The sequence below is a fragment of the Zootoca vivipara genome, chromosome 4 (genome assembly GCF_965207765.1).
Source record: "Zootoca vivipara chromosome 4, rZooViv2.hap1.1, whole genome shotgun sequence".
Lineage (NCBI taxonomy): Eukaryota > Metazoa > Chordata > Lepidosauria > Squamata > Lacertidae > Zootoca > Zootoca vivipara.
The window spans coordinates 29,983,957-30,011,478 of NC_142587.1; the positions used below are offsets into that span (position 1 = coordinate 29,983,957).

Genomic DNA, 27,522 nt, shown 5'->3' on the forward strand with positions numbered 1-27,522 from the left:
ACGGGAGCTCACCCCGTCACAGGGATTCGAACCGCCGACCTTCTGATCAGCAAGCCCTAGGCTCAGTGGTTTAACCACAGCGCCACCTGGGTGGAATGATACATGCACGTAAAGATGGGGAGGGAGGTTCCTGCCCCAATCAGAGTCCACCCAAATGTGAAAAATCTCTAGGCACGTATATTGCTTGTAGGTACTATTCCACTATATTTGTTAGCAGGTTCGGGGTGGGTAGCCTCCACAACCACCTTCACGCATTCCTTGAATCCATGGGTGGGTTCACTTAACCTCCCCAATGAGAGGTAAGCAGGCAGATGAAGCGTTAAGTCCCATGGATTTTAATGGAACTGAAAAACACAAAAAGCCTTCTTTGGATGATCATTTCCCTGTATTTTTTTCTTAAACATTTTGGAACAGCCATTGCATCTTTCTAACACACACAATCAGAGGTGTACCAAGGCTCCCTTGTTCCATTGGCAAGGAACTGTATTGGTGCCCCAGGAGATGGGAGGGCGGGCAAGCAAGTCCCTAGTCACACCTAGCAAGAGCAGAGAGGTGTGATTTTTGCAGTCTCCAGACCTTGGTGGGGGCCGACCTGGCCAACCCCTAGGGTTTGCCCCCACATTAGATACATGATAAATGCATTTAATTCCCACCCACTCCTCCCAGTCTGCCTCCAGATAAGATATTGTACATGTGTTTGTGTATAAGTTCATGCATGCACATTAATTAAAGTTAAAATATGGAACTTGCTTCTGTCCTTGTGATGAGAATGTGTAAATTTCATGGCAGCAGATAGTAAGAAAGCTTGAACTGGATTAATTTTTAATCCTCTCCCTCCCCCTTTAATAGTGGTGTTTGTTTTGTTGCTAATCTGTGTAGCTAGGTAAAATGGAGAAGCCCGAAACATCTGCTAATCCTTTCACAATCAGAATGGTTTGGTGGTGTTGTTTTTTACCAAAGCAATGCCAGTTAAATGTAAAAGATATAAGCATTCACAGGTTCCTGAGATTTTTTTCCAGGTCAAATACAAATTTCTGCGTATCATTATTTTTATTTTATAATTGCACTAAAAGCAATAGATAAGGCCTGGATTGTAAGACTCATTGGGAACAATATGTATGCCACCTTGAGTTCCATTATGAAATAAAAGTGGTACAGTATATAAAAGTAAGCGCTATTGGCAAAACATTTGCATGGCCTGAACTGGGCCCATAAAATATACAAATGGTGAGGAGTTTGTTCAGCAGAGGCAGAAATGGGGGGAAAATGCAGAAAAATGATTTAACACATACAAAGATGTTTTTGAATGAATCAGACTTTGCTATTTAATTTACATTTCGAGGGCTCATTAAGATGATGAATGACACTGGTGGAGAACAAAACATACTTCCGGAACAAAAGAAAATCTCTGTAGCCTAATAACATTTTATGCCAGCACTTACATTTGTCAGAAGTGGGTGCTATTTATCCCTATGATTATTTAAAAATCATTTTTATTGTCCTTTGTTCTGTGTCCTCTTCTGGGAATTTTAATTCAGAGTTTTGACACCTGCTTATTAACTTGCCTGAAGTATGGAGTACAAAGGCTCGTGCTATATAAATAATTCTAACCAGCTATGTTTATATTACTGGCAGCTGTACACAAATTAGCTCAATTTGGATTTATTTCATCTCAAAATAAGAAAGCATTCCAGACAGTGTCACCTTTAACTGACTCATACCGTGTTTCCCCTTTTTTAAGACACCGTCTTACAACTTTTTTTTCTCAAAAAAACACACGGTGGCTTATTTTCAGGGGGTGTCTTTTTTTTTTTTAGTGCCGGTACAACTGGGTCCCACTGGCTCAGGACGCTCGGAGCTCTCTTCCGTGCACATTTTCTGCCTCTTCTATTCTCTCCCTTTCCCCTCCTCCCCATCCTGAGTCAAGGGTTCTCCTTCCTTGGAGGCTTCTAAGCAGAGGAGACAGTGCACAGGGGGGGGGGACTTCACTCTGTGAGGTGGATTTAAACCTCGTAGAATGCCGGAGCAGGAGGTATACACAAAGCTGCCCATCGTCATGTCGGTGTAGGTGGGACTGCTTCTCCTCCTGCTTCGGCTTGGCGCTCGCCGCCATGGCTTCAGAGGAGGCGGCCGGGTGTGTGCGTACGCGGAGGTATAGAGGCTGCTCCCTGGGCTCTCTCACACCGGCCGGGGAATGAGGAGGCCGGGACCCGTCCCGCTCCGAGACACTCGTGAGGGAAGCGCGAGGGGGACGAGGCTTGGGTCTGCGCCTCTGGCGTGCGCAACCCCAACTGACGGACCGACGGAAGGAAGGGAAGGGAGGGGGGAAAGGGAAGGAGGGTGAGGGGAGCGGCGTCAGCTCTCGGCAAGGAGGCCGGGGTGGCTGAATGACGAGCCGAAGAGGAACCTGTGCGGCACCTTTTTTCTGTCCTGGGGGGGGGGAGAGAGACGCGATCGCAAACATACAGAGAGAGACAGACACGCACACAGGGGGGGGGGGAGAGAGAGAGACGCACACACACACACAGAGAAAGAAACGGACACGCACACACAGAGAGTGTGCGGCGCTGCTTCGCGCTTTGTCCGAGCGCCAACCCGAGAGAGAGAGAGAGAGACGCGCGCACACAGAAAGAGAAACAGACACGCACACACAGAGAGAGCGCCAACCCGAGAGAGAGAGAGAGAGACGTGCACGCATACACAGAAAGAAACGGACACGCACACAGAGAGAGTGTGCGGCGCTGCTTCGCGCTTTGTCCGAGCGCCAACCCGAGAGAGAGAGAGAGAGAGAGACGCGCGCACACAGAAAGAGAAACAGACACGCACACACAGAGAGAGCGCCAACCCGAGAGAGAGAGAGAGACGTGCACGCATACACAGAAAGAAACGGACACGCACACAGAGAGAGTGTGCGGCGCTGCTTCGCGCTTTGTCCGAGCGCCAACCCGAGAGAGAGAGAGAGAGAGAGAGACGCGCACACACAGAAAGAGAAACAGACACGCACACACAGAGAGAGCGCCAACCCGAGAGAGAGAGACGTGCACGCATACACAGAAAGAGAAACGGACACGCACACACAGAGTGCGGCTTTGCTTCGCGCTTTGTCAGCGCTGCAGCCGCTGCCGCTTCCGAGCGCCAACCCGACCTGGCAGGCTTCCTCCTCCTGCCACGGCCGGCATTGCAGGAGCTGGGTCCTGCTGGCTTGTGCCCTTGGTGCTCCGTGCGGCACTGCTGCACGCTTTATCGGCGCTGCAGCAGGAGCCGCCGCTTCCGGGCACTGACCCAACCCGGCAGGCTTCCTTCTCCTGTTGCGGCCGGCATGCTGGGTCCCGCTAGCTGGCTGAGGCGCTTGGTGGTCTTGCTCTGCATGTCGCGGAAGTATGTCTTATTTTCGGGGTATGTCTTACATTTCTCAAATGATTAAAAACCCTGCCATGGCTTACTTTTTGACTACGTATTAAAAAGGGGGAAACACGGTACACTACTGAGATGGCGAAGCTCTAATAAATTGCTTAATACCTGGGCCATGGGCATGCCACTTTCTGGGGAGCGACTTGCAAGAGTGTCTGATTCTACTTCTCTCTCTCCCTCTCCCTCCCCCCCTCATACACACATCACATACCCTCTAACATCCATCAGATGAAAATAGGGACAATCTATATGGCCTGCACATTCTCAATAAGATTTGGAAACTTGAGTCCATTGTTGTGGATATATTTTAGTTGTGTTATACCTTTTAAATTCTACATTCACCCACCGTTTTCATATTCTGTCCAAATAGGGTTACAGGTATTTTACTATTTGTGACCCACCATGTCCCCCCAAAATCTTTGTGCACACTTAAACAAATACATATACACATATACATATGTTTATAAATGCAAAGAGCATTTCACAACGTCATGCACATTCAAACTGCATCTGAAGATAAAATGTTACCGTAGTATGTTTGGGTGTATTATGCCTCATTATCTAATTGCTTCTTCAGTATTCTGCAAACAACATGATGTTTCCATACAGTATAAATGTTGCATGTATACACATTTGTTTTCTGAGTTTCCTGCTGCCCAAAAATAGTTCTGTACCGGTAGTTCCATCAGTGCATGAGTCAGAGCTCTGGAGAATGAAACAAATCAGAAATTGCATTTGCATCTGGTAAGAAAATACTTCAGTGTAAGCTTTCCATAGAAGTGTGGAACAGTAAATGCCACACAGCTTTAGTTTATTCATTATGAAATGATGTGGAAGTGTTTGATCTTACACTTTTCCTTCCTCCTGACTTTCTTTAACGAGTTTGGATGACAATACAAACAGCTACAGTGAAACAGCAAGACTGATTTCTCCCAAGTGTAACTGTACTGCTTATTCGTAATGCAAGTTTGTTTCAATCTCTTTCTGGAGTGGTTGCTGTGACAGAGAGATCACTGGTTTAATTTTCTTTTCCAAATACATGAACAACCTCATACATGTCAGTGTATATTCCTATTCAGTGTATAAGATATCAATGAACAAATTCTGTGTTTTTCCAGGCACACAGACACATATATTATACCCCCTTTTCAACATGGTGCAGCAATGTTTCTATGATTTATGCAGCTTGATGTGAAATATTTTCTATTAAGGTTAATCAATTAAGGGTCAAAGCCAATGCATAAATGAATAAATGTTGCAGTTCTTTTCCAAAAAGGGTTCTGTGTTGCACTCTTGTATGCACGTGGAACCAGAGATCATTGCATAGGATATTAACCTTCATGTTTGTTTTTGTAAATTTCTAAAAGCATTTACATTTTTTTTCAAAAAACCCAACAACAACAGCACTCCATAAGAATATATTTGCTTTCATTTGTTGCTCTTCTTCATCCCTTCTATTTTTCCTTCTTTGCCCCATGGCCATTTCATCTGGTTGTGGCGAACCATGTGGATTTTATTCAAAGACACCAGGAGGCCACATTTGACATGGTGGCAACATAAACGCTCGTAAAGAAAAGCATACACAGCACCTCGGCCAATCGGATTAAAGAAAGTGAGGGCAAAAAGTAAGGCTAGGGAAATGAGAGTGAAGAAGGAGAAAAATGGGGTCGAAATGAAGCTGCAGCTGAAGATGTTGAACACCATCAAAAATGCATATGATCATCAATATTAGCTGAGATTTTGTTCTTTGTTTTGCAGTAGCTCTTGGGCTATGGAGACTGAGCCAATTTCAAAGTAGCTATTCAAATGTTTGGGGAAAGGGTCATAGCTCTGTGGTAGAGGATCTGCTTTGCAGGGAAAAGGTTCCAGGTTCCATCTTCATGTTCTCCATGAAATCCTGAAGAGCTGCTGCCAGTCATTGTAGATAGTACTGAGCTACATGGACCTATGGCAGCCATAGGAAAACTGCAGCCCGCCAGATGTTTGGGACAACAATTCCCATCATCCCTGACCACTGGTCCTGTTAGCTAGGGATGATGGGAATTGCAGTCCCAAACACCTGGAGGGCCGGAGTTTGCCTATGCCTGACCTGACCTATGGTCTTATTCTGTATAAGGTAGCAGCATCCTATGTCCCTAGTGTGAGAATATATTAAGCACATATTCACCCCTACAAGTTCTTCCAATTCTCTAAACATATTACTTACTTATTTATGCTTCTGCTTTGCTATTCCCCCACCGCACACAAAAGAAACTCAAAGCAGCTAACAACAATACAATACGCGAAACAATAAAACCAAACAAAATGCATTAAACAGCCATGCTAAGTTTTGATTCCATTCAAACTGGGATTTGTTTGGTTTTTTTGTTTTTGTTTTGCTTCATTCAGATCCATGTAGGGTCAAGGCCATTAAGAGGATTTGTGGACTAGCAGACAGCAAATTAACACCCCACCCCCCTCACCAGAATGTAGAGTGGACCAGATGGATGTATCTACTCCCATTTCCAAGTAATTGGGCACTCACACTAAGCGTAATTAGTTTTCTTTCTTTAAGCCAAGGAGTTAAAAGTGAGTCACTACTTCCAGTGATCCATTGATGGCACGTTAGTGGACACGCTCTTGGCCTCCCAAAGTCACAAACTTTCCCATAAGCCCCCAATAATACAGGTTCTGGCTAGGTGTTCAGATTTCTCTACTCAAAAGGGTGATTGACTACTTTTACCTGTTCCTGACTGGGCTCAGGAAAGACAACATTTGGTGCCCAGTTGAGGGGGTATTCTAATTGACCAAGCAACAAAATCCCCTACAGAGTAATGCTATCTAGTATGGCCTTCTTCCTTTACCTTATGTCTATACCATTCAGGCTGAACTGTGGGTCCCTGGATGCTTTGGTGAAAAGCTTTGGTCTCACTATTCACCATCCAGTGCTCCCCATGAGAGGGAAAGGCACTTCTAATTCCATTGGGCAGGCCAGCAGTGACAACTACAGAAACAGATATTTGGGAGCAGGTATCAGAAGGCCTTGTCTCCAGCCTCCTTTGTGCGATGAACTCAAGCGCAGATCAGAGGGTTGTCTGTGTGAGAGTGCAAGAGAGAGAGAGAGCATTGACTTTTTGTTCAGGTGTAAAAGTATTTAAGGTCAGCGCCCCAAATAAATCTTTTGTAATAATTTCTTTATTGTGAAGAATAATAAATTCTTATTCATGGCCGTAGCCTAGGTCCATTCTTAATATTTCCAGATGGCTTTGGAAATATCTGTGGTCTTATCCATGTTGCAGATTATGGACAATATTGATACGGTTTCTCAAATGATTAGATTTTTCTTTATGTTCAGAGAATGCCATCTATTCCGTGATTTATGAATCATTTAATTAGAAATGCTCTTAACGCTCAGGCAGAGTACAGGATTCTCCCCCACCCCACTCCCCACCGCCGTCCAAGCCCAAAGGTGCATTCATCGTAAAATAATAAAATTTGTTCTGTTCACTAAAACCTTTATAATTATTCAGTAATGATAGAACAAGAGCTGATTAATAGGTTATTAATTGTTATAACCTTTTAAACATATGAAGCGAACACTCTTAGGGGCTTTTTTTATAGCCATGGAGAAATGGACTGAGGTCTTTCCCCCATCGTAGTAACTGATAAATGGCTATGCTAGAATTTCCATATATTCTTAATAGTGCATGAGCCAGGGTGAAAATTACTACGAAACAGGATAATACCACCTGTGGCTTTTGGAGTTCTCGTTAATGGCAGATAAATCATCAGATAAATCACCATCAAATAAATGCTCAGTGTTTTGCTAGCTTGGGGAAAAGGGCAAGGACTTGTCTCCCCTTCCTGGATTTTCCCGGATGCTCTCCTTCCATTATTCCAGGCATAGGCAACCTTGGCTCTCCAGATGTTTTGGAACTACAACTCCCAAGATCCCTAGCTAACAGGGCCAGTGGTCAGGGATCATGGGAGTTGTAGTTTCAAAACATCTGGAGAGCCAAGGTTGCCTATGCCTGCATTATTCTATGTTCTTTTCCTCTCCTCGCATCCCACACCCATTCCTCAACCTCCTTAGGGATGCCACCTCTGGCACCCCTTCCCCACCCAGGCAGGTATGGTGGAAGCAGTTTCTATGGCCCATGGGAATTTTCCCATACTGTATTCAGACTGCAGTAATACCCACAGATTCTTGAAGCAGGTGATTCTTCCGTCCCCCATCCTCCTTGCCAGCTGAAGAGGAGACCTGCAGAGCTTTCCAGCCTTAGCCTTAACTCCCTTTTTTCCCCCTGCTGCATTCGTTCGTATAATTTTCATCTCGGTAGGACTGAATACCAATGATCATTTATAAACAGTTTTTCTCATTATGTTCATAGTTATGGCATTATTTTTTTATAGCTCGCTAATTACAAACACACGAAACAGCAATGTTTGGTGTTAAATAATGTAAACAGCAATGTAATTCATTTTCACATTACATAGCTTTTATTGATTTATTGCTAATTTACTTTTTTTAAAAGGGGGTGGTGGTCTGGAATAAACTATTTCAATATGTTGGGCTGTGTAGTACTAGCTGGTGTTTAGATTCACATTAGAGTGTTGCAGAAAGGTCAATTGTTCCATAATGTCCTCTTTTGTTGTAAGTGTCATTCTGTTACAGAAAAACAACTACTATGCAAATAGGTTCTTGGTCTTTTTCTGGCAGAAGAAAAAACAAGCTTGTTGAATATATGCAGTTGCTATCCTATGCAGGCTTACTTTGGAGTAAGTTCCATTAAACACTAAACATCAAACCCCACCCTCCACCCCAGTGCAGTTCTTGAGGGGGCATGGGATACTTCAGATGGGAAGAGTGAAATACAAAGTCCTGTGGAAATCTGTCCCACTTGTGCAGAGACACCCCTGGAGTCAGCCCTTTGGGACTTACTTCTGACTAAGCATTCATAGGATCGCTGTTTTAGTGGCTTAAGGCTGTTGGTTTACACTCTGTCTTCCACTTGTATGGGATTTTTAGAAGGTTTTTATTGGTTGTAACCTGAAGTATCTGAAGAAGTGTGCATGCACACGAAAGCTCATACCAATGACAAACTTAGTTGGTCTCTAAGGTGCTACTGGAAGGAATTTTTTTATTTTGTTTCGACTACGGCAGACCAACACAGCTACCTACCTGTAACTAGATTTATTGGTTGTGATTTTTGTAATTGGCTTTAGTGTTTATATTGTCTTTGTAAATTGCTTTGGGAAACTTTTTTATGAAGATAACCACTAATCTGCATTTGCTCCACATTTGTAATAACACGATTGTTTATTGTCGTAGCCCCTACACTTTGGAACTCCCTGCTTATTGAGATCAAGAAAGCCCTTTTCACTGTACTCTTGTTGGCGCCTGCTAAAATCATTCTTGTTTAGACAAGCCTATGCAGCTGTTTAGGAAATTGAGATCATTTTAATCTGTTTTAGTATTTTAAATTTTGCATGGTTGCGATTTTTTAAATTGATGTTACTGTTTTATATTTTGAAAGCCGCTTTGGGATTTTTTTTTCAATCAAGCAGTTTATAAATTTTATTAAATAAATAAGCAAGTCCCACTGTCCTTCTGTTCTGAACAGTTGCATCTTTGCAGGTTTTGTAGTAAAACTTACTGGAAATTAAATTTTCTTTTAAGGGAGCTGTTCTGGGTTAACAACGTGCATATGGTTGTTCTTTTTTGACAGTTTGCATTTAGAAGTGAATCTATCAAATCCATGCTTTCTGAAACAATATGAGAACCAAAACACAGCTATCATTCAAAATTCACACTTCCCTGAACTTTTAAATGCAATTTTCAACCACTGTTTGCAAAAATGCATAGATTTGGTAAAAGTGTGCATTAAAATGAATATATTTGTGAAAATGCACTGTATAACGAGAAATTGCCCACAGAAATGTATACATTAGTCAACACTGCATACAAGTATGTGTTTATTATGAGAAATGCACACTAAAGTGCTGAAGAATTTTCATGAGGATTTTTAAAATTTCTGAGTAACTATAAGCACTGTATATGCTAAATGCTGACTTTTTAAATAAATAGTTAAAAACTTTGAAAGCTTCTGTTAAAAAGTGGGACATAAATATTTTAAATTAAATCAATAAAATAAAATTGGCGTGAAAATGCAAAGCACTAGTGGACCTTGGTTTTTAATAAGGCTGGGCACTAATATGCTGTGCAAATAGGTTTATCTGCTACAAGGAGAAAAAAGATCTAATTTCCTCTATGGAAACTTTCCAGAAAAAAAAGGTATTATTCATGCATTAATGCACTAATAAACATGTTGCAGCAGATAATGTACTATGCAAAATACATTTTCGAAGAAGCCCAGCTGCCTCTTTTGGAAAGAGGGAAGGAACTAAGCCCTAGGTACTTTCGAGAATATCCTGCTTTTGCTGAGTGCAAGGAGTGCTGATAGGAATCCAACAGCATCTAGCAAGCGGAGCTCTGCAATCTGCAGTAGCAGTTTTAATTATGACCATTTTCCAGCAGGGTGGCAAGAGAATATGTTCAGCTCAACATCCATTTTAATAAATAAGAAAAGCATTAATATACTGTGACAAAGTATTGATTTTCTGCAATCAATCTTTCACAATAACAATAAAAGCCTCATATTTTATTAATAGAACTATACAGTTCCAGTCCATTACATCTCCTCTTATTGTTTCTGGACTGCAGTGTGTGTGTGTTTTATATGAGCAAAATGTTAAAGAGTTATGAGGATGCCTGGCTAGAGTGTCTAAAAAACATTTCACTGGAGGTGCCCAAGCATCTTTTATAAAATGAAATATTATCAGTGCAGCTGTTTATAATTGATTGTTCCAGTGTTGCTGGAAAACTAGAGAGGGTTGAAGAGGTTTCATTCCCCCCCCCCAAAAAAAAAAACCTTAAGAGGTTTCAATCACAGTGTAAAAATCCCAGGTCTTAGTAACAAGAAATATTCTGCACTCCAGAATCATCTCAGCGCTTGCATACTAACCTGTTTGGACATATTGAACACACGGACCATTGGCAATTCTTCTTCTACAATATCGTATTCAACTCTCTGAGGAGCTATTGTGTATATCAGGCATCCCCAAACTGCGGCCCTCCAGATGTTTTGGCCTACAACTCCCATAGATCCCAACTAACAGGACCAGTGGACGGGGAAGATGGGAATTGTAGTCCAAAACATATGGAGGGCCAAAGTCTGGGAAAGCCTGGTCTATATGTTAAATAAAACCTATGCACCTTTACCAGTGAGTAACAGTACAATCCTATGCAGTACAATGCATGTTGGGACAAAAAAAGTCCCATACTTTCATATATTCACTAATGGGGACTGAACTGGCAGTGATTGACCAGGAATGAGACCTTGGGATCATAGTGAATAGCTCAGTGAATATGTTCACACAATGCTCAGCAGCTGCAAAACAGGCAAATTTCATGTTAGGGATCATTAGAAAATGGACTGAGAATAATGACACTGCCATTATCATTATGCCACTATACGAAACGATGCTGAGAGCACACTTGCAATAAATATTGTATACAGTTCTGGTCGCCTCAACTCAAAAAGGCTATTGTAGAGCTGGAAAGGTTTCACAAATGGGCAACCAAATGACCAACAGGTTGGAGTCACTCCACCATGAATAAAGGTTACAACATTTAGGCTTTTTAATTTAATGAAACAGGCAAGTAGAGGATGACAAGATAGAGGTGTGCGAGATTATGCATGCAGTAGAACTTGAAGCCATCCAATTAAACTGAATGTTTCATCCAATGAAACTGAATGTTGGAAGATTCAGGACAGACAGCAGAAAGTACTGCATCAAACAATTAAACTATAGAATTTACACTCAAAAGACATAGTGATGACCACCAACTTTGATGGCTTTAAATGGGGATTAGACAAGTTCATGGAATATAAGACTCTGTGTGGCTACTAGCCACAATGGCTATGTTTTACTGCTGGAGGCAGTATGCCTCCAAATTTCAGTTTCTGGTCACCAAACCATGGGTGAGGGCTATTGCATTCCATCTTGCTTGTGGGCACCCCATAAGCATCTGGTGGCCATTGTGTAAACAGGAAGGTGGAAGATGGTTTTGGCTTCATTTAATAGAGCTCCTCTTATGTTCTTAGATCTGCTCAGAAGTAAGTCCCTTTGGGTTTGGGTTGAAGCAGTCATCCTATACATATGCACTTGTGATTTAGTCCAGTCCTATCCACACTTAGTTGTGAGTCCCATCAAACTAAGTGGGACTTACCTCTGACTAGACAGATGTAAGACGTAGTGCTTTCAAGATATCTTATTCTCTGGTAAATGCATAATTTCATTCTTAGTGGGATGTATCAGTGTGTATAGTCACTGTGCATCCTTCAGCATTATTTCTAGTCATATTTGTGGACATATTTGTGAACACACAAATATGGGGTGAATTTGTACCACCTGAAAGCACTTTCTTTCGCCGCCAGCATGCTATAGCAGAAGCTTTTATTTTATTTTTCAAGAGGAAGAAATCACAGGAACGGCGGGGGGGGGGGGGGAATGTGCTTGCTGGCATTTTCCATCCGCAAAGCAGTAAAAGCCATTTTCCTCTGAGATTTCAGACAGTTTAGTATCTCTGAACATTCTGAACCTAGCTGAGAGAGCAGAACCTCTGCACTGATAAGCTTTTGAATGAATCTTATCTTGAGGTTCGGAGCAAAACTGCTGGGCAATAAATGGTCAGGCCTTGTGGGACTTGAGAGTAGTCCCCCCTCCAATAAAACCGGGAGCACTCTCCTGCAAGCTCTGTAAAAGGCTGGCCAGGTAAAGGTCAATTAGAGGGGAAGACAGGAGCTCTCAGAAAACTGGGTCATTTTAGAAGCCAGACTGTTATGTGATGCAGGACTTTTTAAAGCGAGAAGCCTTTCTTTAAAAAGTGAATGTCTTGCCCAAATGATGAGGGGGTGGGGAGAAGGAACACTTACAGTACTGGTAGAACAAATGGAAGGCAAGTGAATTTTATTTTGAAGAAGAAGATATTACTGGAAACATTAAGACAACCAATAACCATGTCTTTAAATACAGAAGAAGGAAGAAAACAGCCAAGTAGATGGTTGGACCATTATCCAACAAATGTGTGAAACCCTTACTGAAGACTGCAGAGTAACTGGATTTCTTTGCGGCAGTCTTCATTATGAAATATGTTTGACAGATATTCATGCTTGAACTGCTTTTCCTGGATCTAATTGACAAATTAAAAATTAACAAGTTGCTGCTGGGTCTTGATGACATCCACCCTGGGGTTGTTTAAGAACTCAGATGTGAAGCTGTTGATCTAAAATTATCAGCTGTTGTTGTTTCTCACATCTTTACAGGAAAGTGTTCTGGGCACCCAAAGACTTTTGGCTTAGGGAATATCCCAATACAGTAGTTGGAAAGTTCACGTAAATATGCTGCTGCCCAGTACATCAGAAAAGTGACAATATACAGTTCAGCAGCAAAATTCAAATTTCCCTGGGGTCGTTGTCCTCCTGACTCAGGCAACTTCTGAAAAGCAGTGGCCCCACTTCTAAAACACAATCCACCAAGATCCCACCAGAGATGGATGAGCATTATGTTACGTATAGTAATTTAATTCACTGAAATTGTAAATGCTTGTACCATGTGTTTAAATTTGATTGGTTCATAACTGAATTCTAGAGAGTTCTCTAGTAGTTCTCATGTGATTGGCTAATGTTGGTCACATGGGAGCTATCTAGCAAAGGAGAGACTCAGTTTTATGTGAAGCAAGATGACTGTGTTTTAGAATCCACTGTGAACACTGCTATGTTGAATAGAGTGTTGGAGTGCCTTTTCTCTGCTCCAAAGAAAGAGAACAAAGCTGTAGGAGAAGGTAAAAATGGAGATCTCTCATAGGAGCTGCAAAGCATATGGCCTAACTGAGATACAGAAGGCTGAGTGCTGAGCTTTGGAAAGAGAGAAAAATAGTTGTTTGGAAATTAGAAGAAGAAACTGTTAAGTGCATGCTTGGATAAACACTTGATTATAAATATTATGTTATAATTCATCTATAGCTATAAGTTTATACAAGTAAAATTTTTGAATGTTAAAGTCTGGACATTGGTTTAATTTCCAAAGAAGAGTGTCAGTCATATATATGATTTGAGCTTCTTAGCTGTGATTATGCTATCCTTACTTCAACAGATTACACCCTTAATACAGTGCAATTTCAAACTGTATCTTACTCAGCTGTGTTGTACAATATGTTTCCTCTTGGTGCAAGGTGATGTTGATGAACATTTAGTAAGAGGAGTATAATAGATAAAATTATGTTTACAATTTACTGTTTTCTGTTTAGTAAAAGTTGTTCTGGCCTTTAATCCCACCTTCATTTATTTTGCGATGATAGGGACAATTTATTGCGAACTTCTGTGCAACTGGAGTAAAGCATAGCAACAGTCACTTCATTTCAACAGGGCTTATACAGAGAAGGCTTCTTGTGGATTATGGCCTTAGAGTTAAACAGCAGTTTTGGTGTTTTTTAACTGCAACAAGTACATTAAGCAATGTTTCAAACTTACTGACATGGGGACAAAATTAATTAACATCTTTTTAAAAAATTACTTAATTTACATTTTTGCAGACTCATCATTTCTCACTGTATACCTGTGTTACTCCTTGTTTACAGGACAATGGGGGAGGAGATGACAGCTGCGTTGAAGAAATTTTACGGGTAGGACTCTAGTTTATCCTTCTATTATTTATTAATGCTTGACCTGACTTGGTGCTTCCCAGGCATTCTAGAACAGATATCAACAGTTTGAAATATAAAGACCAGAGGAAAGGGAAATTTATATGTGTGCTTTATATTTGCGTGGGCAATATGATTAGTGTCATGATGTGGTTAGTCACTAGATGGCACTGGATTTAGTTGTATCTGCATGGTATCAGGAGTTTCCTGCTGCTGTTCTGTTGTCATTGGAGAGAGAATAACGTTCTCCTATAGCATCCTGGAGAGTCCTTTAAGTCTTCCTTAACAATGATGTCACTGTAGGCTAGACAAACGAAAACAAGGCCCTAACATCGGTGTTTCATTTTCCTTACAAGGAATGTGGGGAATTGATGATATGTTCATTAACCTGAGAAAATAATTTATGTCTGTTGATGCTCTAACTTCCTTCCACCATATATCTCAAATTCAATGGTTACTGACAGGAATTGAAGACACAAGAGGTTTCTATGAAAACCTTACACTTATAGGAGAATTATAGAAAGCTCACATTTTAATTATTAGTTTCTTGTATAAGTTGCAAGCAAGATGCTTTCATTATCATTATAATTGTTTGGAAGGGGGGCTTTTATCCATTTCTACAGTCACACAATCAATCAATCAATCAATCAATCAGTAGCTGAACTGGGTTCGACACAGCCACAAAAAAAGGACACAAAAACAAAGTCACAAGCCACAGTCACAAGTCAGTCCCATAAAACGAAGAACAAAGTCACAGCCAAAAAAACGAAAAAGCCACAAAAACAAAAATGCAAAAAAATAGCATAAACAAAATGTCCAAATATCACCTCTGTGTTGCGGGCGTGCTTGGGACTCAGCATCCGACAGCTCAACAGGAAGCCTCTGATTAGCAGCAGGGGACTCAATTTACAAACGGAACATATTCAACAGAGCGGAACATGTTCGGCTTCCAAGGCAAAGCTCACAAACTGGAACACCTACTTCCGGGTTTGCAGCGTTCTATTTCCAAGTTGTTCATAAACTAAGCTGTTCATAATAATAATAATAATAATAATAATAATAATAATAATAATAATAATTTATTATTTATACCCCGCCCATCTGGCTGGGTTTCCCCAGCCACTCTGGGCGGCTTACAACAGAAAAATAAAATAATCTTTTATTAAAAGCCTCCCTAAACAGGGCTGCCTTCAGATGTCTTCTAAAAATCTGGTAACTGTTTTTTTTTTCCTTTGACATCTGATGGGAGGGCGTTCCACAGGGCGGGCGCCACCACCGATAAGCCCTCTGCCTGGTTCCCTGCAACTTGGCTTTGCGCAACGAGGGAACCGCCAAGGTACCACTGTGAAAAGTTGGGGAGGATAAGTAAGGGAAGAGAAAGCGAGTCCATTAAAATATAAGCATAAAGTGAAAATGCAAGCAAATAAGAAAATAAGCGAATTAGAATGAAATACGTAATCAAGTGCAAGGCACAATCATTTTGGGGCCAAATACAAAGTTGTAGCGTAGGCCCCCCTGCCACACACATTTGACAATTTTATGCCAGACATACAATTTCATTAGATATGGGGGAAAGTTAATCTTAGTTCTGAAATTACATTGTGACACACACTGGGGCTTTTCTACCACAGCCCATCCCACCTCACCCATCTTGCTGTCTTTCTTAGAGAACATTCCTACAAATCTTGTATATTATTTTCTAAGTTTTTGGTTGGTAAAGGCCTTGGGTTCAGGGCTGGCCTGTCCATGAGGCAGATTGAGGTAGCTGCCTCAGGCAGTAGAATTCAAGGGGCACCTCTGTGAGGGGAGGAGAGGGAGCTGAGGTGGTTTCCAGGTTCTGGTGAGATCTCATATTTACTGGGGTCCTAGGAAGGTTGTGCGAGGCCTCCACACACTCCAGAACCCTGAAGCCACAGCTATGTGACCCCAATAAATTAGACTTGGACAGGAGCAGAGCATGGGGAGCTGCAAGGAGGGAGATGAGGAATGGGAAGTCTGCCATGACCAGTGACGTGACATTATCATGACCCTGTTCATGTTTTGATTTTTTTAAAAAAATTCTAATTAACATAGCATTGCTGCAAACATTTTATAAATGGAACCATTTACGTTATTTTTCCTGCCCTTTTCATTGCAAAATAATTAATTACGTCTTCAAATTCAAGTTCATACTCACTAGACTGAGGTAGATTAACTATTCTTGCCCTGTAGCTGAACTGGAGGACTCTTTCCCCCAAATTCTGACCATGAAAAACTAAAGTGTGGCTTATATTTGCGACCTTGCGGAATGCAGCCAGGAGTGCAGGGCAAACAGTGCGTAGTACCCCATCCTCTCCCCCAAGGCTGGGAAGGGAGAGAGCGAGGAAGGAAGGGGAAAGGCCACTGGCAACGCAGGCTCCCCCCCCCCCCGGGGGGGGTATGCAGCCATGAGCAGTGAGGAATGGAGCAGCTTATATTCAGGTATTTTTTCTCCCCCTCCCCTCCAGTTTTAAGGGTGCGGCTTATATTCAGGCAAATACGGTATATAGGAATAAAAAATAACCATAAGATAAAACCCCTTCTGAGCGGTATGATGAACTACAATGCTGAAAGACATACGAATAAAGCCAGCAAATACAAATAAACAGAACATTTAGCTTCTAAACAATAAGATTAAGCAACTTCTGGAAGCAATAGTAGAATACAATGTGTACTGAAAGACAGGAAAATCTGGTAAATTGAGCAGTTTCTGACATCCAAATGACCTGTTTACAATATTAAGTCCCAATGTGGAAGCTCCTTTGGATACATATTCCATTTACACTTACAATTCCTGGTCTAGCAAGTGATATACACAAAGAATCTGGTTTCTGCATGTGTATCTCCTTACCGGTAGTTACATTAGGTGGGTGTCTGGGAAATCTGCTCCGCCGGGGAGGAGTTGCAGTGGGTCATGTGACTGCCCCCTCTCCGGGGGGCATGGACGTTGTTCCGCGCCTCCCGGGGGGATCCCGGCCACGTCATCATCGGCCAGTCAATTGGGTGGCTGGGTGTTTGTGTGACCAGGCCCTGTTTAGGCTGCCGCGTGAGCTGAGAGGCTCCCTCTTGGCTTGTGCTCTTAATCTCCCCCCTCCCCCCCCATTTGCAGGTTTAGTCTTTAGTGGCCTTGCTATGGACCTCGGTTGGTCGCCGTTGGGCCTGGTAGGATTTTTTTCCACTTGGCAAATTGGCTCAGGCCATTTGGTTTTCGCCTACCGCGTAGCAATAGTCACAACTTTGTAAGGTTTTGCAGTTAGGCATTGGGTGACCTTCTGATGGGGGACGGGAGGCCTGGCCATCGCCTGCCCCTCCATGCGTAGGTGTATTCCGTTAAATGAATCTGGGTGTGTGGCTCTTGTCCGAAGCCCGGGGCGGGGCTAGGGCCATGCCACGACCCTTCCGGGAACCCAGGGGCGAGCTCGAGTTGGTTTGCATCGATGGGGCTCCCCCTACCGGTGGTTTACCCTACCAGATTACCTGCACAACGGGCAGGAGTCAGATATAGCCAGATACTGTATAGCCAATACCGCTCACATTCTATAACCAATAAAGTTGTGGCCTAAATTTGCCCAATAACATTAACCTTATATCTTGTGTCCCTAGTGTTTTTATTCCTTTTTGAGGGGGTGGTTGCGGGGTCTTGACACACAAAGCTTTGCTGCCAAATAAAACAGTCCTACTTCATTATATTTTTGAATCAGAAACTAAAAGTGAGACAAGGTCAGACATCTGAGAGCAGATGTTGAGTTAGTCAAAATAATTTACAAATATATTTCCTGAAACAGGAAGCAAGAGTGCAGTGTGGGCTAAACAAGATAGACTTCTAAAAATAGTTCTCAAATATTATAGCTAGAAGTTGCAAGAAAACATGATCTTTTACATTTTTCTTCCTCTTTACAATATGGAAGATCTGTTGTGGTCAGGATTCCTTCCATGTAGCTTGATAAAAACTTGTTCTGCTTGAAAAGCACGAATATGTTATTCTGCCCCTCTCAGATTGTTCTTCTTTATTCTCTTAAAATTCCATTAAAGAAGTCTATTAAAATCAGAAAAATGTGCTCTTTGGAGACTTCATTTTTATTCTAGAAAATTGGAATCCTACTGAGGTATAAATAAAGCCTGTGAGTGAATTCTGAGCATATTTTAAACTACCTAAGAGAATATTAAGATGGCTGAAGTTCATTGACTCAGATTGTCAACAGTATGCTGCTAGCTGAAATGATTAATCGCTTTGATAGAAAAGAGAAGTAAATTTATCAAAAGGGGGAAAAATAAGCAGGAGGGACAGTGCTGACTATAGGGGCAAGTTGATTGGTTGTTTAATAATGCATAACAAAGTGTATGTCAGATCATAAGGAAATCACATGTAGCTGAAAGAAAATGAAATAGCTTCATGGTAAGAAATATTTGTCTTATTTAAGCTAACCAGGGCAAGTTTTGAATCTGCTGAAATCAATGAAATTTCCTGACAAGTAAAGCCTTTTTATAAAGGCACATGGGGCATAAAATATCCCAAGAAGAAATCTATCTGTTTGATCAGTAGGGGGCTTATTTTCCTAGTATTGCAGTAAAATGTGGCCCCATTGTGGTTGCTTTTAAATGAGACTGCTTATCTGGATTAGTTTTTAAGTGCTACACTTCTGACATCACATTCGTGGGTTTGTTCTGGGACAGTTTACTATCACAACATGCAGTGGAATTTGGCCAGGGTAGTAAAATGTCGTCGTCGTCTCCACACCAATGTTGGTTCTAGGTTTCCTTGTGTTGGATGAGGACTGAGGTGCCAAAAAGTTATATAGAAAATGCTGTCTATTGGTGGTTTTGAACAGCATATTCCCAAATCCCAGGACAATCTTCTTTCAAAACTGGGTGAGCATTTGTGATATGGTAGAGGGAAAAGGTCAAAAGACTCACAGGCAGAGCTTTTTTTTCAGCCCGAACTCCGTTCTGGCACCTCTCAAGTGGGCGCCATTGCCATTATAAGAGAACAAGGTGAGTTCTGGCACCTCTTTTCCAGAAAAATAGCACTGCTCACTGGAAATACCAAAAGTAGGGTCTGAATCCCAACCAGGTATTTTGCTATGGAAGTTCCATTAGCAAAAATAGTGCTGGAATTCGGTAACTTTCTGCTGCATTCTAATGTTTTGTTGTCATGCCATGAGGACTGTTTTAAAATGTTAACTTATTGCTTTCTTAGTTAGCCACTTCCTCAAAAACGAAAGCTGAGTACAAATGTTTGAAATATACACACACGTTGCAAAGTATAGTACACACATGCTCTGTGCAATTATCCACTTTGTTCCATATTACAAGCCTTGGGTAGCAGTGTTTATGTACTACAGTTCTTTTTGACTTGAAAATGTGTATATTTTGGGAGGGGGAAACTCAAAGAAATCAGCACTTACTGCATGTCAATTGGTCCTTTAATATTTTCTTAAATGATGTTTGACTTGCACTGTAATTTTCTAAGAGGATGGTATGTCTTGATGGAGTATCGAGCACTTAAGAAAACCTAGACCTTTTATATCTGCCACTTATTTCCTGATTATCTTTCTGGAGGTCAGGCCCTTCATTTTGACACTTAATGAATAAAATGTCTACGTTGCAGGAAATGGGATAATGAATTGTGAAAAGACATAATCAGCAATGACTAAATAATTAAGGGAATTGAAATGTAGAGTCATCAGGGAATGCATTAATAATAACATGATTTTTCCATATGCTAAAAAATGCTGCCTTTAAAAAAAAAGAATATCAGTCATCACACATGCTCTATGGCAAGAAGAAAGAAATTTAATAGGAACTGTAATTAGGTGTTCGGCTTTTAACTGACTGAATAAAAGATGAAATCATATAGAAAGTATATTTAGATACAAGCCAGAAAGTAAACTGATTGTTATTCATAGTCCTGCTAATAGGAGCTCTAATTTATGCATCTAGTGGGAATCGTGTTAAGCAATTAGGAAGCTGTGTCACACTTCACTTTCCTTTATGCATTTACATATTTGTATATTTTTCAATAACATAATAACATTTCCCATCGTTTAGCCTGCAATCCTATAACCACTTACCTGGCAGCAAGTCCCATTGAACTCAATGGAACTTACGTCTAAGAATGGGCTGTTAGTTGCCTTTATTGCAAGTACCTGCCTAGAATAATACTCTGACATTCTGTCCAATAAATATAGCTGCTGTAGTTCCAAAGCTGTCTGATGTTCATGGGAAATAGCATCAAACATGCTTCTGGTTTGTTCTGTTTTTTCAAAGCCAACCTACCGCATTCCACTACACTTATGGAATGGGCACTGCACTCAACACATGCTCAGCCTGGAACAGCAGGAGGGAAACACAACCAGAAAAGTCACAAATGGTGGGCACACCCTCAGTGCCCCTTGCAACACTTGTCAAAACCCACCAATCAAGGACTGTGCTGGCAAACATGTCCACATGTCACCTTCATGTGGAGGGAGTCAATGATCTTACAATAGGCAGAATGACCCAACATATACCCCAGCATTATGCAACATGCAAAACAATGCCACACTGATCCCTACCTGCTAGCTCCAATAGCACAGCCAGCAATGATCCCACTACTGCCAGTCTGAAGCTATCCCTGCGGGCAGGTCATACACCTCACAACCACCATTTTGGAGCACATAGAGCAAAGGGAAGGAGCCCATTCAACACATCACCCACATATCTCTCTGGGCAGAACACCTGAAGAAGCCTTCCTGGGACAACTGTTAAGGACTCTTGACAAATAGCCAAAGGAAGGGACCAGAATGAGCACCGAGAGCAGCCATAGACACAGACGGAAAGCAGCTCACCAAACAGGACATGAGGTTGAGGGGCAGCAGATAGGAGTTCAAGTCCCACCAGAAGAAAAAAAAAGGGGCAGGATTTTTAATGCACAGTGTTCCCTCTTTGTTTAGCATGAATTTTCTCCCTGTTTCTGACCCTTTAAGCTTTAAATATGAACAATATGAGGCCAAAGAGTTATAGCCCCATGCAGGGCATTCTTATAATTTGAGTTACGGTTTCCCAGTGTAGAGTTCATATACTGGTGTTTGTATGCTAGAAGTGGGTCCTGAATTCTATCATATGCTTATGCTCTGTCCTGGTGATGTGAGCAGAGTAGTCTCTAACCCATGACCAGCTTATTTTTAATGTTTTCCCTTCCAGGGAAGACAATGGATGGGGAATTATTTATGCCATGTCTGAGGTGTTGTGCTAGAAACACAGACATGGTCATGGATTGAAGGAATGTAAGATACAGTTAAGGGCCAAGTCCAAGTATTGAAGATCTCTCGGTATGGAATGTGTGTAAGCTGCTTCTATTCCTGCAAAACAGAATAATTCCAGAAAGTTAAAAAGTTTACTTTAGGTCTTTCTCCTGCCTCGCAAGCCACAGAAATCAGGTTCATGATTTCTTGGCCCCCTCACTATCTCTTGGCGCCAGGCTTGACGTTTTGGCTGCTGAGCATCTTTTATAATTAGGCTGGCAAAAATTTCTATTACCTTTCTCTGCTCACTCCAAGGTCTAATTGACAGCTGTTCCAGTCCCGCTCCCAGATGGCCAAGCCAACACCTTGAAGTTGAGCTGCCTCTGATATAATTTACTTCCACCTGTCACGTTAGGGAGCTTTCAGGCTAAAACAGAATTTATTCCCAGGAGCAGCACGTCCGACTTCCTTATATTAGTTACTCCATAGGCCCCCTTATTTTCCTCCCTCTCTCTATTCATTCAACTGTTGTCCTATAACATGTTGGCCATTATATTAAGTTGTCTTTGCATATATATTTTTAACAACCAGATTTTGAGGGCAAATGTGGTAGAGAAATTATTGCTTTGAACTTTTTCTTAATAGGTCTGGAGACCTGATCCTCATTACAGAATTTATTTTAGAAATGCTGGTGCTTCATTTATGGATGCTTCTGTTGTCTCTGCACAATCCTTGTCTAATCATTAAATAAAATCGGTGTATTACTACATTAGCAAAACAACAACACAACCCACATGATTGTTTAACATGGTATGTTGCAGAAAATGGAGTGTTAAATGGTCTCGCTGGATTTTTATTTTGTAAGAGTGCATTAGGAAGCTGCTTTGGTAGGGTGCTGCTTTCATATGTGGAAGAAATCACTTGTACCGTACATCATTTTTATATCTTGTTGCTAAGCAACATAACATGGTACGAGTATTGCAAAGGTGTCTGCTTTCTCATTAAAAATGTTCATGTTGCTCTTTAATCTTGCTAAATTAGTACTATTATTTGTATTATGTTGCCTCCTTTTGTGTCTATTGATTGAGGTTTCCAGCCATTGGATTTTGAAGAAACCTATCAGGGTTTTATTAAGTTGCATTTGCATTTGTAACTTAGACCATATGTGTCCACGATACTCCCTTGTTTCTCAGTTCATCACCACTTGTTTTCAGACAGGGAATTGAGCATTTGTGCTCACAGTCATAAAGGTAATTGGAATCATGGTCTAGGCTGTCATCTGGATCTCATTACATGTCATGGCAAGACTCCTACTGGCTTGGATCCAAAACAACAACAACAATAGCCATGCAAAACCCTGAGCGGAAATAATGCAGCCACTAGCTCTGTTCTGCAAAGCACTAGCAGAAGAGTTTAACCAATGTCACAGTGAGTCAAGAGTTACATAGCAGTGTGCAAAATATGGATGGCAAGCAAATATGGATGGGGAAAATGGAAACAGAGAAGTGTGGCTTAGCTGAAAAAAGGGCTTGAGAAAGATCATTGGGTGATCATCTGTGGAATGGAAAAATGGAAATGGGGTCTAGAGGTTTATATGGACCTGTGCAGAGACATTTAAGAACAGCCCGGTTGCATCATGAACATTCCAATAGGGATGCCACTTATATGTGTTTTTGTTAATGCTCCTTTTCTAACCAAGTCTTTGCACAATATGGTTTTAGTATAAATTGGCACCTTGTGACATTTTGCTAGAGATTGTGCATTAAACTGTGCAATGCCTTGCAGTAGTATGTACCAGTATCTTGAAACATTGTACAAGATATCATGTGATGTCATGTGTTAACAGGAGCTTCTTGTGGTTGGCACCTGACTGTCTTGAGAGATAATGGAGTGCGCCTCTGGGGGTGTAGTCAAACCACTGTGTTAGCAGCATCGACTGACCTCCCCAGGGTGCAAAAGCCTGGGCAGTGTGTATGGATGTCCTGGGCTGCCCAGACAACAAGATCACACTATTGGCCTCACTGATGTGGTCCAAAGGAAAGCAGAGCAATACATTTGGCACCAGCTTGGCTGCCGGAGTTGCTGGAAGGAGGCATACAAGGTGACATCCATCCATCTTAGCAGGAGCACACAGGCAGATTTCAGCTCTTTTCCCATGCAAGGCTCTTGTGCAAATTTGCAGGCAACCTTTCCATTTGCAGAAGGGGCTTTTGATTGGTAGAGGGGCACAGTTGGATTCAACCCACAGGTTTTCCCAGAGACATCTTTAGGAAGTAGCATTCTACTCTCTCCTAATTTGATATTGCTACAGTTCCTATTATTTTACAAAGCATCCTAATCTATAGGACCAATTTTACTATGGATTATTCTAAGCACATATATATTATGTGTCGTTTCTGCGAATTAAGCAGCTGAATTTATCTGATATTTATGGTCTTCCATATGCACACTGCAGCAGTATAACATATTATATTGTGTGCAAATGATTAAAAGGATAAAATCTTTACAAGATGTGTAACTGCTTGAATTACTACTCTCTTTTATATATTTTCACATGAAAATGTAAAGGCCAAAGGCGTTTCCCCACATTTAGTACCATTAAATCCATCATTAAACTTCTTGCTAAACACAGACTAAATTTAATAGAGCACCTCGAAGTACAGATGCTGATGCCATGGTGTTAATATTGTTGTAGATAAAAACGTAATAAATATTACATTGCCAAGATAGCATTAGTCATACTATTGATTATATAGACAAAACAAACAATATTATTGAGATTAATGACCACAGTATATTTATGTTAATGTGTTGACTAGGATTGATACAAGGATCCTAAAACATCGCAATATTTTCAAACAGCAGAATGTTTATTCATTCTTCAAATAAATAAATAAATACACCATAAGGTTTTCTTATTTATTTATCTGTAAAATACAGCACAAGGACATCACCTTTCACTGCTGGTTGTTATGACAAGGTTACAACATGTAGTATTGGGTACAAGTTTTAAAAAACGTACTGAAATAAAAATACAACTTGATTATGAAACTACCTGTTTTAGACCATATGATTTCATTTCTTTTTTAATTGCAGTAATTAAATTCCTGTTTTATTACCACCACACCTTAATTTAGCTACATTTGTCTACAGTGCAGCAACCATAAATACTGATTGGATGATAATTGTTCTTGTATACTTTTTGATTTACAAACAGAATGTTGGTATGTTAGCCACTTAATTGCATTTTCATTGCATATGTAGGTCCATGCGATTTTACCTTACACTTTATTTGAAAAACGCAGCAAGAATTTTCTCATTCTCTGAAATGGTCATTGCGTTTGTAGATACACTCATTTCCTTTTCTTTCTGCCTGAGGAGTATCCAAGTGGCTGCGGTTGACAAGGAGATGTACTTCGATTAATGGTGTTGTTACCTGAATAGTTTCAATATCTATTTTATAGTCACCCTAGTGGCACTTTACATAGATTAAATGTGAATTTCTTCTAGTGTCTGTCTAAGATAATCATGCACAGTAAGCATTATGAACCCTTCTTCAATCAGTAGAATGTTTTGGTTGCTATGCCAACAACTTGAGATCCAGCATGTACAACAGAGTGTAGAAAAAGTGGACGTCTGCCTAGTTTCCAGATCTTCTAATGGGGCCCTCCAGATGTTGCTTAACCCCCATAACCCCCAGCTGTTTGGGGGTAACGGTAAGGGTTGAATGGAGCTATAGCCCAGCAACCTGTGAAATGCCACAGGTTAGCCAACTCTAAAGTTCTAATGGCTCACCCTACCAGGGATGATGCCATCTGGGTCCACATTCTGCGGTGCTTCCTGAGATAGTCAGAGCCAGCACTCGGGAGATGGTTCAGAACACAAGAGCCCTAATGAACCAGAACAAAGGCCCATCTAGTCCAGCATTCTGTTTTCACTGTGGCAAAACCAGAAGCCCCCAAAAAGCATGCAAGCACTCCCCATACCTATGATTCCTAGCAATGGGTATTCAGAAGCATACTGGTGGTATCACATAGCCATCGAGGCTAGTTGTCTCTTCCTCTCACCTGTCAGCACTTAAGATCATTTAGGAGAGAGATTGTCAGCCTAGATCAGGCAGTCCCTGTCAGAATGATGAGCTAGGCACCATGGTGGGGAGATAAACTCTCGGCCAGTTAAATCATGCTGGGCTAGGCTGTGATGGAGAGGAATGCAGTGATGGGGTGAGGGTGCAATTTCTCTGCCCATCACAGTACTGAGCTAGGCTGTAATGCAAAGGGAACTAGCTGGAGGATTAAGAAAGAAATGAAGCTGAGGCTTTATAAAAGCCAAGCCATTTCCCCCCCCCCCCAATAAATTTCCCTGCTTTCTGGTATTTTATTATTACCAGCACATGTCTTGAAATATTACTTCTAAACATGTACTGCATGCATGGCAGAGGAGGACACTATGCATACAAAATGCATCTCTGGAGTCCGGCATGGTACAAGTTGTCAGTGAATCAGCTTCACACAAAGATGTGGGGTTAAGGAGGGGCATGTGTCCAGAGGGGTCAGGGGAAGGTGAAATAATCCAAACTGGGCTTCCTGAGGATAAAAGGAAATACATAAGACTGATGGGGGGGGGGAGTTGAAAAGGGACGAGAAGCCCAACTTGATGGGATTTCAAAGTGAGGTTAATTATAAAACTGATTAAAACTGAATATCCCCTCACTCACCCAAGTTTAGGATATTCCGCCATTCTTCAGCAGAGCTTCCTTCTCTTTGAGAAAAATAAGTGGTTCACATAAATGTAAACTAAGAGCAACTGAAACAACATCATGAGGCAAGTCTTGAGGCAAGAAACAAGAAGAGGCAGTTAGTCCCCCTTAACTGAACACACACGAAATGGAGGGGATGATTCCGGAGCAAGACACACAAGCCCCGCCCACCAGATACCATGCACTCTACTATTCAAATTAGGCCCCAGTGTTTTTCTTACATATACCCCGCCCATCTACCCTGTTTCTCATATTTTAAGACATACCCATAAAATAAGCCATAGCAGGATTTTTAAGCATTCAAGAATATAAGCCATACCCCGAAAATAAGACATAGTGATAGGCGCAGCAGCAATGCCGGCTGCGGCAGGAGGAGGAGGAAAAAAATAAGACATCCCTTGAAAATAAGCCATAGTGTGTTTTTTTGAGGAAAAAATAAATATAAGACGTGTCTTATAATATGAGAAACACGGTAACTGGGTCGTCCCAGTCACTCTAGGAAGCTTCCAACATATATAAATGCATAATAAAACATTAAAAAGCTTCCCTGTACAGAGCTGCCTTTAGGTGTCTTCTAAAAGTTGTATAGTTACGTATTTCCTTGGCTTGGGGGTCCCATAACTCCATGTGCTCCGATGAAAATAAGGATGCCCTACCATACCCTTTCCCATTTCTCTGATGAAAATAGTGACGTTCTAAGGAAAAGTGGGACAATCTGGGATCAAATCAGGAACTGGGTTGGCTTCTGTAAATCCAAGACTGTCTCTGGAACACAGGGACACGTGAAGGGTCTGGAGGTCTGGACAAACATGGGGCATGGGCATAGCCAGGATTTTTGTGGGGTGGGGAAGGACTTTTGTTAGGGGAGGCAGAACCGATGTGATTGCTCAGTTAAGTATTTCTATGGCTCAGTTAAGTACAGTATTTCTATTCTATTGTTTTACTTGATTGGGGGAAGGCAGCTGCTCAATACACCTAGTTGTATGTATGTTTTGAATAGTATATATATGTAATTTGACTGAAGAATATTTCAAACTTTATTTCGAGTTAAACTACTTTGCCCAGGAGAGGTGGTATAGTGCTTAGAAACCTCAATAGTATGTTGAGGCTTTATTCATGATTGTAAAATGCTTCGAAATTGACAGATAAAAGACAACTCATGCTGTTAGTGCTAAGTATTATTGCTTTAAAGAATGAAACAAAAGAGAGGGGGGGCAATTACAGGTTTAATACTCTTGAGTATGAACACAAGCACTGTAGCATAACAATTGCATAACATTTTTAAAATAAATATTTATCTTCAAACATAAGCATAATTTAAAATAATCTGGCACTCTGTTAAAAAATACTCAGTTTCCTGCAAACAT

At 41.3% G+C, this 27,522-nt stretch overlaps 1 protein-coding gene across 5 annotated transcripts in view; it reads left to right on the forward strand.

Moving 5' to 3' along the window:
- The window catches only part of AFF3 (ALF transcription elongation factor 3), a 221,233-nt gene that overhangs the window by 81,569 nt on the left and 112,142 nt on the right, over positions 1-27,522 (forward strand). For 3 of the 5 annotated variants that reach the window (XM_035114249.3, XM_035114250.3, XM_088668625.1), the window contains one exon: positions 14,093-14,137. The exons of the other annotated variants lie outside the window; for them this stretch is intronic. In XM_035114249.3, coding sequence (XP_034970140.3) covers positions 14,093-14,137 — 45 coding nt within the window. The remainder of the gene's footprint in view (positions 1-14,092; positions 14,138-27,522) is intronic. 5 annotated transcript variants of the gene reach the window in all.